The following is a 16,039-nucleotide window of genomic DNA, read 5'->3' on the forward strand; positions in this document are numbered from 1 at the left end:
CTCATATAACACCGTTAATAATCAGGCTGTTCCCTTACTTTTGGATCTAAGTCATACATGTACACACACACACACACTTTCACTCACTGACTTAACTCACTCAAGCACACAATCAAGAAAAAGCTAGTAAGTTCTTTATCTGAATCTTTTCATCCCCCTCAAGGCAAACATGTCTAACAATTCTGCATCATTTGGCCTGAGATATTGGACACATGGGCAAAGTAACACAGCATGCTCTGTTGGGGCTAATATTAGCCCTTTTTTTTTTTGAATGATTAGAGATATCCAATTTGAATAGTTCCCTACTGTGAAGTCTTTGAAAATAGTTGTGACACATTTGGTTTGTTGCTTGAGGTTATCATTATTTTCAAGATTACTGTATTCCTTTAATCATTCTTTTGAGTTTAACATTTACACAAAAGCCTCATTTTACCAGATATTCCAAGAAAGATGATGTGTTGATTACTAGAGGAGGATTTGCCAGAGAACTCTTTTGTACCCATGCAGAACAAATGTGTTCAGGTATCATCCTGCCTGCCCTTTGCTTTAAGTGAGATTCACGATGATCTGTTCTTTTCAGCGTCTCCCCCAGATATCCTGACCAAACTCTGCTCATCACTGGGATATCTAAATTACTATCTTCTGTCCCTCCCCAAGACACCTTTCATTGTAAGAACTTTCTGCTCCTTTCTTAAGCTCTTCACTTTCTCTGTCATCAGCTTCGCCTTGGAATTAGGAAAAAGTCCTTGCAGATTTGGGCTATTAAATAGAAGTGAACCCATATATCAATTCCTTAAGTCTTCTGTCATCATGAGAATTATTTATTGGAACCCATTACCTGTGTGACTTTACAGTTCTTTTTAGGTGCTTTGCCTGAAAAGAGTAAAGACTCTTCTTTGGAAAGAAATAATTTTATTTTCCAGCTGGGAAGAAAAAAAAATTAGTTCAACAGCCAGGTCCCTGCCTGCATTTTTCCATATGACACTTGGTTGAGTATTTGTTGAGAGAAGATCACAGCAAGGACTTAGGTTGATTGTGGAAATTTCTCCAATGCAAAAACAAAACAAAACAAAACAAAACAAAAACCTGAAGGTACAGAGAATATACAGATAATTCTCCTGGAAAAGAGAATACCCAACTACTAACATCAGCCCGTAGAGTCTTTTTACTAGGCTTTATAGAAAACATGAATATAGCACACACACTTTCGTGACTATAATTTTTAATGACATTGCTGTTTACTGCAAGACAATGATCTGTTTTTAGTTTTCTGACATGGAGAGGCTTTAGAGGGTTATAAGCTTTCAAAAACAGTGTACATAGTTGCATTGGGGGTGAGAGATGTTATCATTTGCTTCCAATTCTTTAAGAGATCTCTGGCTTCCAACCACCCATCAAAAAAAACTCAAGGTTTTTATCCCAAGAGGTGTCACCAGTGTCCCAACATTTCTCAAGACTAAATGAATTTTAATGCAATTATCAGCATGTTTACTGTGTGCCTCTTTGTACAAAAAGAACTATATGAAATAATAAGGGGACAGGAAGAGCTGTAAGACTTGGGCCCTAATTTCTGGAAATTCTTTGTACAGACAGGTTGATGGGATACTGAGACAGTCGGTGACAAATGGATGCTAGTAGATTGGACAACCTCCAGATGTCATGAATGTGCAGGTTGATGGCTCACTTGGTCATAATGTTATAAAAGGAACGTGATCCTGGGGACATGGTTGAAATAGATGTGTGTTTCACAAAGCATAAGACTTACACCTCTCCAAGGACTCCGGTCATCTTGGACAGTACACAGTACAGAGACATTACATGACACTGAACCGCGTAGTTCTCTTTCACTCCCGAGTACATTCAGGAGAAAGTCTGTTTGGTCCTCCTTTGTCTGAACACTTTTGAAACCCTAGTTAATACCCCTTTGGCCAAAAAGAGAGCAGGCTGTCAGCTCAGTATGCTAGCCGACAACCACACCCAGCTAGAATGTAATATCTTCTGAATGTTTTTATCATATTTATTTTTGTGGTTGGCATCTATTTCTGTCAAGTGATACTGGTTTCTATGTATAGTAGCGATATAAAGTTTCCTCTATTCAGTTACTTTTAAACTTTGAGCCATTTAAAGAAAACATTGTGACTAGTAATTATGACAATGGTGCAGAAAATAATAATAATAGTAAAAATGGTCATTGCAGCTAACATTTAGTAGGTGCTTACCATGCACCACCACTGTCATAAATGTTTCATGGGTGTTTTTAACATGGAAATTTCTCACAAACCCTGTGAAATGGAGGTGCTATCATTATTTTAGAGATGGCAAGCTGGAGTCCAGAGAGATTAAGAAACTTTCCCAAGTCACGTGTCTCACAAGTATCGGGGCAAGGATTCGAGCCATTCATGTAGTACATGAATATGGCAGAAGCCAGGAGCAGGCCAGGGAGTCTGGGAAACGCTGGACTGTATGACCATTATGGTGATATAGTTAAGGAATTTATGTTTTTCTGCAAAAGGCAAAAATGGTAGGGGCTGCTGGTGTGCAGGGCAGGGAGGGACTTTGTGAGTGCTAGCTGGACGCTGACAGTGGTGTTCTGTTGTGAGATGGACGTGATCTGAGAGACTCCACTTTGATTTCCTCTCTTAGCAATGTTATAAAGTCGTGGAATGAGGAGTCAAGGCAAAAAACCATGGCCCTGCAGTTCCCAAAGGGTTGAAAGTTGGGTACATCATAAAATGAAACCTTTTTTTCCCTAGCATAGCCAGTATAGCTCTCCGTGTTGTAGAAACTTCCCTACCTCAGTAAGTTACATATTCTATATAGTGACCTTCCCTTGCTAATTAATAATTAACATTGTCTTCCTGGCATTTTAGTTACTTAGGGGTAAAGGAGCCTTCTGGGATTACAACTTTGTTATGTTTTCATATGTTCTTTTCTTTTGCTTCTGCTTTCAGACAGTAGTGTGAACACAATTTTATCAATATTAGAAAAAGTAATTTAGACCAGTAAAATTAAAAAGCCAAAAAAATATATATTTAATTATAACCAAAGATCTATTGGCAAATTTAAGGGAAACTTTTTGCATGTGGTTACAGTGTTTTTTGCTTCTTGTTTTTTCTTTCTTTAGCCCCTCAATGCTGCAGGATGGCGTGGTAGAAAGAGTGCAGGCTTTGTAGTGAGATCTGAGTTTGAAACATCACTCCATCCCTTCTTAACTACATTAATCATGGACATTTTAATTTACTTCTCTGGATTTCATTTTCCTGAACAGAAAAATTGGAATAATGATGCTTCTCAGGACTGTTGTGCAGATTAAATGTGAGGAGACACACAAGCATCCAGCCGCACCTAATAGTATGTTGTAGGTGCTTCATAAACTTTCCCGCACCTCACTGTGCCTGACACACAACTTAGTATATTCACAGCCCTTCCTCTGGGTCCCTTGGTCCATTTTTGTCCGTGTTTTCTTCTTTACTTCCAATTATTTCTAAAGACAGCTGCACCTGATTATTAAAGGATTCTTTTACCAGCTATTCTAATAACCTAAGAGGTTGTTATAGAAAACCTTCCTGGGTGCCTTGGAGTTATTAATAAGTTTTTTCTCATTATAAAAGTAACATTACTTATTATGACGCTTTGATAAAAATACATAGAGGTGTATAAAATAGAATATTACATTGCCTTCCTGTCCTGACCCCATGCAGCCTCCCAATGCCTTTTAGATTTATGTTGAAATTATCTCAGGTCATATGTTCCTGAAAGGAAGGAATTCTAAGTCTTATATTAATGGAGACACAGAGAGATCCTGCCTAAATTAAAGGTAGCAATTTAAGAAACAGATTTTAGATAAAAACAAGTCCTTTTTAAAATTCCTTTCTTCCCAAAATGTGGTATTTTCTGCGTTGTTTGCTTACCATGTGAATACATGAAATTACAAAGTTTCACCTGCCCCGAAAGTGTATTTCCCACATCCATCTATGCACCATGTCACAAAGAATAATTAAAATGAACTTCACAGTATTAAGTACTCATCTTGCCCTGGGCAATTAGTTCCCTCCAGGTTATTTTATGAAGCTTTAAAAACTGTGGTTCAGAGAAAGTTAGACCTGGATCAAACCAGGTGAAACACACATGAGTTCATTTTCTCCAGTGCTGCAGCCAAGGGCAGTGGGCTCTGAACTGCTGGTTGTCATGCAGGCAATCGGAAATTCACAGGTTGTTCAGTCATTTATTAAACTTGAATCTTACGACAGAAAGCAGATGGATCTCTAAGGGACTTTATCAGCCGGGTGTCTGTTCAATACGATGTCTATTGCTGTCATGGACAGTCCTTGGAAGATCAATGACAAGTTGGCCTGAAATTGCCCTTGGACAGTTTCTCTTCCCACTGACCTTCATTTACATTCATCATCCAAAATGTCCTTTTTTTCTTAAGATGAGGAGCAAAGGCATCTTCTAGGGCTCTCGGTTGACTCTTTATAAACTGCACCATACTACAGCACCGTCTTTCTATAAACCAGAATAATTCAGTCTCCAATCAGGCTGAGAATTTCCATGTGTCTTTTGAAATTAAATATATAAACACAAGCAAATTCCAGTTAAAAGTTGTATTAGTCAGTTCTCCAGCCAGACAGGACCAATAGGATTTTGAAAGATTTATCTTAGGAATTGGCTCCCACAATTATGGAGGCCAAGAAGTCCCACCAATCTGCCATTTGCAAGCTGGAGAACCAGGAAAGCTGGCGGGGGTCGTTCAGAGAGAGTCCCAGCGCCAGAGAACTAGGGGAGCCAAAGGTGTAAATTCCACTCCAAGTCGGAAGGTCCGAGAACCAGGAGCACTGAGATCCAAAGTCATGGGACATCGGGTGTCCCAGTTCAGAGAACAATTCTCCCTTCTTCCGCCTTGTGGTTCTATTAGAACCTCCAAAGGCTGGATGCTGCCCACCTATAAGATCATTGGTGAGGCCAGTCTTTACTCTGTTCGCGGACTCAAATGCTAGTCTCTTCCAGAAACACCCTCCCAGACACACTCACAGATAATGTTTTACCAACTACCCGAGCATCCCTACACCTGGGCAAGATGACACCTAAAATTAACCATCACAAAAATTAAAATGTCTTTTGAATTTTCTTAAAATAGGCAGCCAAAATCAAACCAAAACAAGTCTTTATTTTTTTTTCTTCAGAGCACAGCTTGGGTGTTTTGGGCTCATGTCTACAGCGTACCAATGCAGTTAATCTGCCAGTCTTTCCTTACTGCTCAACTGTCACAAAGCCAAGGATAATTCTAAGTCTTTATGTCTTCAACTCTGTTGGTCACAGGCTAATTCTGCACTTGCAGGGTTAAATATACCAATCTCTGTCTCATCATTGCCATTTTCAAAGTCTCGACTATGCCATGGGCGCCATATTCTAAAGCTACATTGTACTGCTCTTGTCTCAAGGACAAGTAAAGACACGGCCTTTCTACGGCAGTCCAGCTTCTCTGCAGAACTACTTAGAACACCATAGGTCACTGTGTGGGTACCAATCTCCTCTATCTAATTTTGGCCATAATTTTAATATCAAAATGAATATTAATGAATTGGCCAGAATTATAACAACAAAAACAAAAGGATAGAATGGAAGATATAGTTTAATTCAACAAATCAACTGGGTTAATGAAAGAAGAAACTGAAATTACATGTAGGCCTTAGTTTTTGTTTTCCTATTGGACTTGGGTGCTTTTCCTTGTTATCCATTACCTCGTCAAACTGCCCTTCAGACCCCACGTTGATTGTTCATTTACCACCGAAGGAGCAATAACTTCACGTCCCTGTTAGCGCCTCTTGTGGAAGAGGGACAGGCCCATTGAGTAGGGAAGGGGATGGACTGGCGAGCACGTGCACCCATGGACGCCAGCGGGCTCCTCTGCATCACCTTCTCCCCATCCTCTAATGGCTGCAGAGTAGGTCCTGAAGCTGTTTGCTCAACCCAGACCAACAACTCTGGTGGGTTTCCTCATCTGACACCTGCTGTCGGTTGAAGAGTGTCCTCTTAAATGTCATGTCTACCTGAAGTTAAAATGAAGTCATGTGGGATTGGGATGGACCCTATTCCAATGATCAGTGTCCTGTTAAGAAGAGGGAAATTTGGGTGCAGGTACACGCACAGTGACAATGGAGGCGGAGATTGGAGTGATGCGTCTAGAAGCCAAGGAACGCCAGGGATTGCTTATTCACACCAGAAGCTAAGAAACAGGCAAGGAAGGGTTCTCCTCCAGAGCCTCCAAAAGGAACCAACTCGGCCAGCCCCTTGAAGACAGACTTCCAGTCTCCAGAACTGTGGGACAATAAACTCCCGTGGTTTTAAGCCACCCGGTCTATGAGACTTTGCTATGGCAGTCCCAGAAAGTGAATACAAAACCCAGTTTCTCCTCCTACCCCATCGCTCTCTTCTCTTGGGATGTTTGGGGTGGGGAGGATCCAAGAGGGAGGGAGGTGTGGCCTGAAGTCTAAAGGCTGCCCCAAAGCCCTCTCCCATTTACTCAGCGTACAGCAGAGGTTTAGAGGTTTAAAGGAATTTCGAAAGCCCGCAGGAGTGAGGTGGGGTGTTAATGAGCAGCTGAAGCCCAGGGTGGGTGGGAGCTAGAAAGCCTGTCAGCTGCTTACAGGAGTTTCCTCCTTCTCTCCAGCCCATTGAGGCTGAAGTGGGGTGTGCTGCAGGACGACCCTATCATCCCATCAGCCTCAGTTAGCCAGGAATGGGTTTTTACATGAAATTTCCCAATTATTCGGTTTTTAAAAAAATTCTGTGCAGAATGAAGCAAACATGCCTGTGGCTAGGCAGTTCCTCCTGAGTCTAGGGCGTCACCTCTGGTCCCTGAGGGCGGGAGTCCTATGACGGCTCCACCGTCCTGCCGGTTGGCTTGAACTGAGACGTAGCAGTACTTATGTTTGAAGTTTTATAATGTATTTCAGTCCTCCAGGAGTGTTCACCTCCATTGTAAGTGTGTAGATCTTTTATTTTACATTGAGGCTTTCAACTCAACTTCCAAACATGTTTTCTGGAGCACATCATGAATAAAAGAAAGGAGAAGCCTGTTATGACCCTTCGAGGGTTTTTTTTTTTTAATTACGTATCCTTTTAAGCAAATTTATTATCCCTGATCTAATAATATTAAAGATAATATTAGATTTAACTTAACAGTTCAATACTTCCATTGTTTGTTGAAAGATTATTAATCCGCAATTCCTCCCTTTGCAGACAGGAAGACTTGATTTTCTAAGCTGTATTTTTAAAAGATTTACTTCTAAGGGAAATTTTTCCTTACGACTCAGAGGCAGACGAGGACTTGCTGCCTCTGACACCAGCATTTGGGCTCCCACGCAGAACTGCTCAGAAAATCCTAGGTCGCCATTTTGGGGTAACCCTGCTCTGTAGGGTGGTAGAATATTGTGGAGTTGGCAGCTAAAGTCATCTGTTACTGAAGCCCCCAGAAAGAAAAGATCAGCATTTTTAAAGGTCCAATGTCCCCAGACTGGTTTTGATTTATAGGACTGACAAGGTCAGCTCTTCAATGGCTGTGACGCAGAACCTCATACTAAGAAAGAGAGATTCAGTTTCTCTCATAATTCCATGTATGTTCCTGTCCTCTATGGATCTGAAGTCTCCAGATGACAGGGGAGGGGAACAATTGCTTCTCTGCGCGGTAGGTAATTTACTGTGTTGTGAATTAAATGGCCTCTTTTCATGTCTGGAAAATTAAGTCCAGTGTCACACCTTTATTTTTACTACTTGCTGCTTTATCATCTTTGACTTTTCTCTGATGCTATCAGTGATTTAAAAAGAGCCTACAGGTAGGTCAAGGCTAACCTGTTCTGAGGCAGAAAGAGATTTACATTTTCCATTTTATCTAACTCCATCCCTATTCATGAGTATTAGGAGGAGCTCGAAGTTCAGTATCAAGCTAATAGCTATGGGTCAATCATTAGTCTGAAATGGGGAAACTAAAATGAAGTGGAAACTTTGAAACCTCATTAAGAAATAAACATGAAAATGAAACTATCCTTGGATTGGATTCAGGCACTATATTCGGGGGATAAAATGGATGTAGAAGTAATTGGTTGAAAAGCACGTTTTCTAAATCAGCATAAGATGCAAATTGAAGGGAAAGAAGTATCTAGAAACTAGGGTTAAGTTGCATTTCACAAGTTCCTTGCGTTTGTTCTAATTAGCCTCCAAGGCCAAATGCAAGCTCTTTAGCTAATTCTTCACTCAGAAAAAAATCCCATGAAACAGAATCAAAGCAACAGGTCACTGTATACTTGGCCTTTATTTTCTGAAATAAATGGTAGATGGTACAGCTCAGTATGAAGAAAGATCAGCTCAGTTTTTCCTACTCTACCCTATGGTTGTTCCTCCGCAGTAGAGTTTGGAGGTGGAGTCACAGAATCATCTCCAGAATCCGTTCCCTCCTCTCCACTCTCAGGGCCACCATGTCCTGAACAAGTTCAGGACTTTATTTAAGAGATTGGACTCATCCAGTTGTGGCTTAGAACCCAATTTCTAATATGTTAAATTATTCACTCATACAGGTGGCGCATCCAAGGGAAGCTGCAGGCTTCAGGCATGGTTGGAAACGGCCTCAAAGAGGCATAAGGTCTCTCCCCACCCCTGCCCCAGCTTCTTTAGCTTCTATAAGACATGATTTCTGTGCAGGCAGGATGACTGACAACAGGTCTAGATTCCCATCTCCAAATTTAACAATTCCCCAGAAAGAGGTCATTTCTTCAAATAGCTCCTGCTTTTGGTGGTGGCCTATTTCTAAACCAATCAATGCAGACAAGAGAACTGGGTCTCCTGACTGGCCAGGCCTTAGTCCTCACCCAATTTTATGCTATAGATAGTATAAGAAAGAGCTTCCCCATTGGAAACAGTAACGACCCTTCTCCTATACATTTTTAGAAATGTGTGCATTATGGTATATAAGAGAGTGGAATCATTTCTAGTTATGTAAGTTATCTGAGGTCCTTCTGCTTTTCAAGGGCCTGGTATAGGAAGTATACAGTAGCTACCTACGAGTGAACGAATCCAGTTTTCCATCCCTTTCCCTGACCGCTCGTGGTCACCCGTGTGCTTCCGTAAGTATAACAGTGTGTAGTCGAACTTCAGAGGGGCTGAGCTCTTCGAGAGCAGTCATAACCTCAACAGAGTCCCTTATTAATGTTTGCAATGATGGATTTAGGAGGACAGAGAGGCTTAGTTAATGGAACATTTGGCTAGGTGGGGCATTTTATGTGCCATGCACTGTTCTGAGCACTGCACATCTTTATAACAACCCTGTGAGATACCGTTACTTTTATTATTCCATCATCTCAAATAAAGACATTTAGGTACAGAGAGATTAACTCACCCGAAGTCACATAGCTCATAACTGGTACAAGCCTGATTTGAGTCTAGACAATTTAGTCCCAGAGTGTGTGTTCTTATTCACTACACTGTATCGCTCGGGTAAGGAAGTGGTTGAATTTCCCAAAAGAGCAGTTCTCCCAACTTCATATTACACCCGCATTTGGATTATATCTAGGAAGAGTAAGCAGTCACAGAAGTATGATGTGATTTAATGACAGCTACTAAAAATTACAGATTCTTCTGTGAATTCCCTTCCGCACTGACTTCCTCCACGGTCTGGAATTCTAGTGCTGGAGGCTTAGCTCTTCGACTCAATTCTTTGTGAAAAACAATGGGAAGATTAAAACACTGAACCCGTGTTTTAATCTTAAAGATGGACAGTACAGTTGTTAATAAAATTACTTTCTCATGTCCTAAGGCCCGTGGGAAATTGGACAGGGAAGTGTTGAGGGTAAGGGGCTTGGAGAGCCTTGGTGTCTGTGAAGAGCAAGCTGGGTCCCCCAGCAACAGTGTGTTGGGTGCCTACTGTGCAGTGGAAATACCGAAATTAGGGGTGCCGGGCTGGAAATGACACTGGGGGAGACATTTGTACAGCACGTAACCGTTAATGGAACCTTTCATGTATTGTATGTATCTTAGAAGATAATCATCGTAATATCCTGTGAAATTAAAAAAATAAAGACTGATGTAGGCCAGTAGCTCTCAAGGGGGAGTGATTTTGCCCCTAGAGAACATGTGGGAGATATTTTTGATTGTCAGGACTTGAGAGGAGAGGCAGAGCCACTGGAGTGCACTGGGTGGGGGACAGGGCTGCTGCTAATATCCCCGAGGACAAAGAATTATCTGGTCCAAAGTGCCATTAGTGTCAAGGTTGAGAAACCTTTTCTTAGAGCATATGTAATTCAGCCAGGCCATAAGCTTAGCAAGTATCCTGGTCGAGGCTAGGGCCCAGGTCATCTGATGACAAATCCTTCTCTTGTTTCTTTATTCATGTCCTTTGGTATTATTCAGTATACAGTGTGATACAGGCTTTTTAGGTTTGGGGGAATTTTATTTTATTTTTATTTTTATTTTTATTTTTATTTTTATTTTTATTTTTATGGAGGTACATGTATTTTTCTGAGGTCCTGAGGATTAAACCCAGGACCTCGCACACGCTAAGCACGCACTCTACCACTGAGCTATACCACCCCCAACCCAACCCCGGGTTTGGGGACTGTTAAGTGGTATAAATTATGAATAGACCTCTGTGCTTTGGAAGAGTCAGCTCACCATCAGAGCGTTTAATACACAGTACACCTGTGACACCCCACGGGAGGTGATTCCAGATCCAAAACCCAAATGTCACCTTCCTTATTGAGTTCTCATATGCCAGCATCTTACAATTTCCAGTGAATTCTTTTATAAATGGGAATATGATTAACTCCTTTAAAGCTATTTGTGTGATTAGTGGGTTGATTAGGATTTAATCACCACTCTATTTCTGTAAGTGCATCTGCTGTGTGGCTAATAGAGTATCATGTGGTGTTTACTGAGCAGCTGTTTTGTGCTGTCTATGGTGGAAACGAACAAGGGGTCTCTCTGTGTCTTGGACATTGATTTGGGATGTCCCAGTTCACTTGTCTATAGACTTCAGATTGTCAGACCTGATAGGTGGAAGGCAAGAAGGAGGCTGATTTAATTACCACATTAAAAGAAATGTTAAGAGAATGTTGTCCAATTTTCCCCACATATACAAATGACTAAAGAAGGCAGTTTTAAACATAAAAGAAAACCATTACCTAATAAATACCAGAAAATGTGCTAGGAATCTCACTGACCCGGTCTTACCTAATTTTTTATTGTTGACCTACCAGATTGCTATTGTGAGCCCCCTTTTATTGTTGAGGACACTAAAACTGAAAAAGTCCAGCAAGTTGCCTCTGGTCACACAGCTAGAGCCTGCAGAAGTGGAATGTGAACACCCATCCTTGTGATTCCATCAATCTTTGTAGAGTTCTCACACCTCACACCATCTGATCAGCCTGGGTCATAGACCCCAGAGTGGGTTGTCAGGGAAGCTGTCACTTCTCTGTCCCTAAGAGCCTTCATGCAAAGTATACACAGCATTTGCAATCCCTTACATTAAACTTTTCCCATGATTTTAAAATGTTTAGCCAGAAGTTCTATTACATAAAGTTATGCCCATCCTAGACACCTTGTTTCATATATTTGTAAAGGACTCTGTGAAGGTTAATTAGCACCGTGGTTCAGCCTCTCTGAATTCCTATAACCTATTATTGATTTTCCTCTTAGGGTATTTATTCACTTATTCACTCCATCACTTACCAGATGCTTACAGGGCATCTCCTCCATGCCATCCTATGCACTAGATCCAGGAGATGGAGTCCCCAAACAAACACAATCCCTGCCCTCAGGGAAGATAATTATTCCCTGTGATAAGACAGTTAACAAGTAAACAAAACTTCTGGATTGTGTTGAATGGGAGGAAATAATGTGGCTATGGGAAAAGGGAAATCTACTTTAGAAATGTGAGTCAGAGAAAGTCGAGAAGAAAAAGCTACCTCCACGCTGAGGTCCTGAGTGGGTGGGAAGATGGCAGCTGTGCCCTGATATCAAGGCAGACAGAACAGCCAACAGAAAGTCCCTGAGATGGGAAGGGGTTTCAGATACTCTGGGAACTTGCAGAGGATCAGTGTGACTAGAGTTCATTGAAGGATAGAAAGATCAAGATGCAATAAGTAGGCAAGAGAAAGGCAAAAGGCCAGATCTGTTAGGCCTTGTAGGTTCTAGAAAGGAAATTATTCTGTACACAATAAGGAGCCAAAGAAGGCACTTTCAATCTGGGGAGTGATGTAACCAGATCTTTTAAAAGGTAGCATAGTCACTGACTGAAGAATGAATTTGAGGGGCAAGAGTAGAAATAGGCAGATCATTCACAAGGCTGTTTTGATAGGTTGGGTGAGGAAAAGGGAGCAAAAGAGGGAAAGAAGTGCTTGCATTTGAAAGATACAGTAAAGATGCAACAGACATTGACCTTGAATGAGCCATCTGTGTACATTTTTTTAATTTCCACAACTAGCCTCTAAGCTGGGCTGTATGTCTTATTCATCCTTGCATCTTTCCTTTCTGTTGTAGTCATGTTGAAAGCAGGGTCCTCTCGAATCCTTTCTGTCCGGTTTTGTGTTTGTCTGTAGAAGTGTTTCCTTCCCACCTGGTACTAGATACTTGTCCTTGATTGGGACCCTAGGGTGTGCTGTCCACATTTGCTGTTCTGCCAAAATCATACCATGGTGGGGAATATTTTAATTTTTTTAAGTTTAGTTCTTGCATCTCATTAAAAGTGTACTGTCTGACGTAGTTCAGAAATAAGTATACTTAATAATAACTCATTTACTTTAGGTCTCTCATCTAGAAGGAAACACTTTTGATGAAAATGCATAACGTGGCCAATCAAGGAATTTTTTTTTCTCATTCTTCAGCAGTGTTAAGACCAACAGTGATCATATGATGTCACTTACATGTGGAATCTAAAAAATAATGATACAAATTTTATTTACAAAACAAAAATAGACTCATGGACATAGGAAACAAACTATCGTTATCAAAGAGGAAAGGGCAGGGGAGGGATACATTAGAAGTTTGGGATTAACAGATACGCACTACTATACTTAAAATAGGTAAACAACAAGGACATGCTGTATAGCACAGGGAACTATATTCAATTTCTTGTAATAACATAATGGAAAAGAATCTGAAAAAAATATGTATGTATATAGAATCACTTTGCTGTACACCTGAAATTATCATTGTAAATCAACTACACATCAATAAAAAACAAAATTAAGAAAGAAGGAAAGAAAGAAGGAAGGAAGGAAGGAAAAAAAGAAAGAAAAAGAAAGAAAGAAAAAGAAAGAAAGAAAGAAAGAAAGAAAGAAAGAAAGAAAGAAAGAAAGAAAGAAAGAAAGAAAGAAAGAAAAGAAAAGAGAAGAGACGAAAAGAAAAGAAAAGAAAAGAAAAGAAAAGAAAAGAAAAGAAAAGAAAAGAAAAGAAAAGAAGGAGGAAAAAGGAAGAAAAGGAAGGAAGGAAGGAAGGAAAGAAAGGAAGGAAGGAACAAAGGAAGGAAGGAAGGTCGGTCCTGGAAAATAAAACTAACAGTGATCTACAGTGATATAGCCATGATTGACAGTGTGGAAATGACAGAATGATGGAAATAATTTCCAACTGGTCATAGAAGATAAACTTACCATTTGGGGTTTATTTGTTTTGATTTCAGAATTACCGTTTCTGAAGATGGAAGCCTCAGAATCGTGAATGTGACTAAGTCAGATGCTGGGAGTTATACCTGCATAGCCACTAACCACTTCGGGACAGCCAGCAGCACTGGAAACCTGGTAGTAAAAGGTAAGGACTAACCCAGAGAACACGCAGAGTAATATATGTGCCTGCATTTCTAATAATGTAATCTTTTGAAGTGGCGTCCTTCCTATTAATATGTACGGATATCACTGTGTTGCTAAATTAATTCATCATAGCCAACATGATGTGATTAATAATTCTTAGAGAACGGTTGGTAATGAATATGATTGAAAGCCTATCTTATTCCAGAATCATCCAATACAATTTTGAGAATTACAGCCATTGTATCTATTATAGTATTGTAACTAATGCTATCTTCAATCCTTTAATTAAATTTCTTTCAAGTCTCTATAGATTTGGAATTCATGGCTAGGAACCCTGTGCTAACAAATTAAAAACCCACGACTCAAATACTATTTTTAGCAAACATTGTTTAAACAATGACATTGGCGATTTTCAGAAGAGCTCCCTCGGTTCTTCGGAGCTCTGGCTGCGGATTATTATCCCAATAAAGGGCTCTGACCGCCTCTGTGCTATGCTTCAGTCACCCAACCAACCCTGTCAGTTTTAAAGAAATACCATTTCCACATACCATAGCCCAGGTGCTTTGTTGTACATGACGGGAAGTCCTTTACGCTCCTGGCACAGCCCATGATGTAACAACAGCAGGTTGATGTGATGGGCTGGACGTACCAAGTGGGAATTGTGAAGGCAGAGACTTTCATTTACATTTCGTTTGCATTTCTCTCACTTTGTATCTTGCCGCATTATAGACTCATAGAATTTTTGAGATGAGGGGGTCTTGGCGGTGATCTAACTGAGGAAGACAAAGCTCAGGTTGGTGAGTTTCTCAAGGTCACCAGTAGCAGAAGAGGACTGCGAACCCAGGAATCCTGCATTTCCCCCTGGTTCTTTCTCCTGTGCCTGGAGCACTTCCTCTTTTCTCCTGTTCCTTTGCAATAGATGCAGGTGTGTTACCGTGTATTATTTCCCTTTTGCACATTTGTAGCTCCCTCTGTGAAGTGGGGTAGCCTTAAGCCACTAAAAATAGCCGAAGAGAACATTTGCCTCAATTTTAAATTAAAGAAGGAAACTAAAAATTGCCTAATTACCAATTTCAGGGTCATTAGAAGTTGGAAAAGAACTGCCATTTAGGGAAACCTTTTTGTCGTAAACACACTCATCTATGCAGACAGAAAACCACAAGTCCAACGTGAATCTGTACTGAGATGGACTCCAGCTATTTCAACCGATTAATTATTCACTCAGAGCAATAGCGTGGGTGTATGACTGTGTGTTCACTCTAGGGCCAAGGAAACAGAGGTTAGACAATACTTGTAAAACAAAATTTCAGCTAGAGGTCTTTGCCAACGTGTAGCTTTCTCAGCTACAAAAGGAAACTTACTGATGAACTAAGACCAGGAGGAACCCCAGGGTTTCAGAGCTGATTAATGCCTGAGCCGAGACCTACTTCTAGATTATCTGCCGGTCAGGGAGCTGTAAGGGAGTACTCGGCAGCCCTCTTTGGTAGTGATTGAGGCTGGGCTCACGGTCCGAGAGATCTGGCTTTGAATCTCATTTCTCCCACTTACCAGCTCTGTGGCCTCAGACAAGAGAGTTAACCTCTGTGGGGCTAATAGCAGTACCCAGCTCGTAGGGTTGTTCTGATGGCGGAGATCATCTGTGTTAAGAGCTTAACACAGTGTCTGGCACTTAGGAAATAGTAGTTTTTTTTTCTTTTTTTTGCTGTTCTTGTTCATATTTTAACAAAATGGCTATACATACATTCTAAATCTTATTAAAATGGAAATTCATAAAATTTCCACCCCCAACCTGTTAGATGATCAGCAAGGAGAAGTGAGCCTGCCACTAGGAAATGACTGAGAATACAGAAGAGTCTGAACACCCAAACAGAGGCACATGTTGTGTGCTGCCTTGTACAGCTGACACGGGGGTGTGTGCATGTGTAGGAGCAAGTTATGCCCTGCATTTGATTAGCATCCTTCTCATAAGCTTTGACTTCCTTACCTCTCAAGATCATTGGCAGAAAGAAGTCCTCTTTTTCCCATGAGACTTCATACCCCAGCAGTACCAGCAGCCCCGGGATAAAACCATTCCCAACCATGCATGCAGTTCCCTGCTGCTCGTCCTGTGCTGAATTGCGGTGCAAAGCTTACAAAGACACCAGCGGTGAAATGCGCCTCCTTATTTAGGTGGATATAAATGTTGCTGGGATTGTAACTTCTACCCATTTTAAAAAACTGAATACGTCATTTCTTGTCTTCTAGTA

The 16,039-nt window shown here is 40.8% G+C and overlaps 1 protein-coding gene across 4 annotated transcripts in view; it reads left to right on the forward strand.

Moving 5' to 3' along the window:
* CNTN4 (contactin 4) overlaps positions 1-16,039 on the forward strand; it is an 809,034-nt gene that overhangs the window by 727,991 nt on the left and 65,004 nt on the right. For all 4 annotated transcript variants that reach the window (XM_072941737.1, XM_072941736.1, XM_072941738.1 and 1 more), the window contains one exon: positions 13,667-13,794. In XM_072941737.1, coding sequence (XP_072797838.1) covers positions 13,667-13,794 — 128 coding nt within the window. The remainder of the gene's footprint in view (positions 1-13,666; positions 13,795-16,039) is intronic.

This window comes from Vicugna pacos, chromosome 17 (assembly GCF_048564905.1).
Source record: "Vicugna pacos chromosome 17, VicPac4, whole genome shotgun sequence".
NCBI classification, from domain to species: domain Eukaryota; kingdom Metazoa; phylum Chordata; class Mammalia; order Artiodactyla; family Camelidae; genus Vicugna; species Vicugna pacos.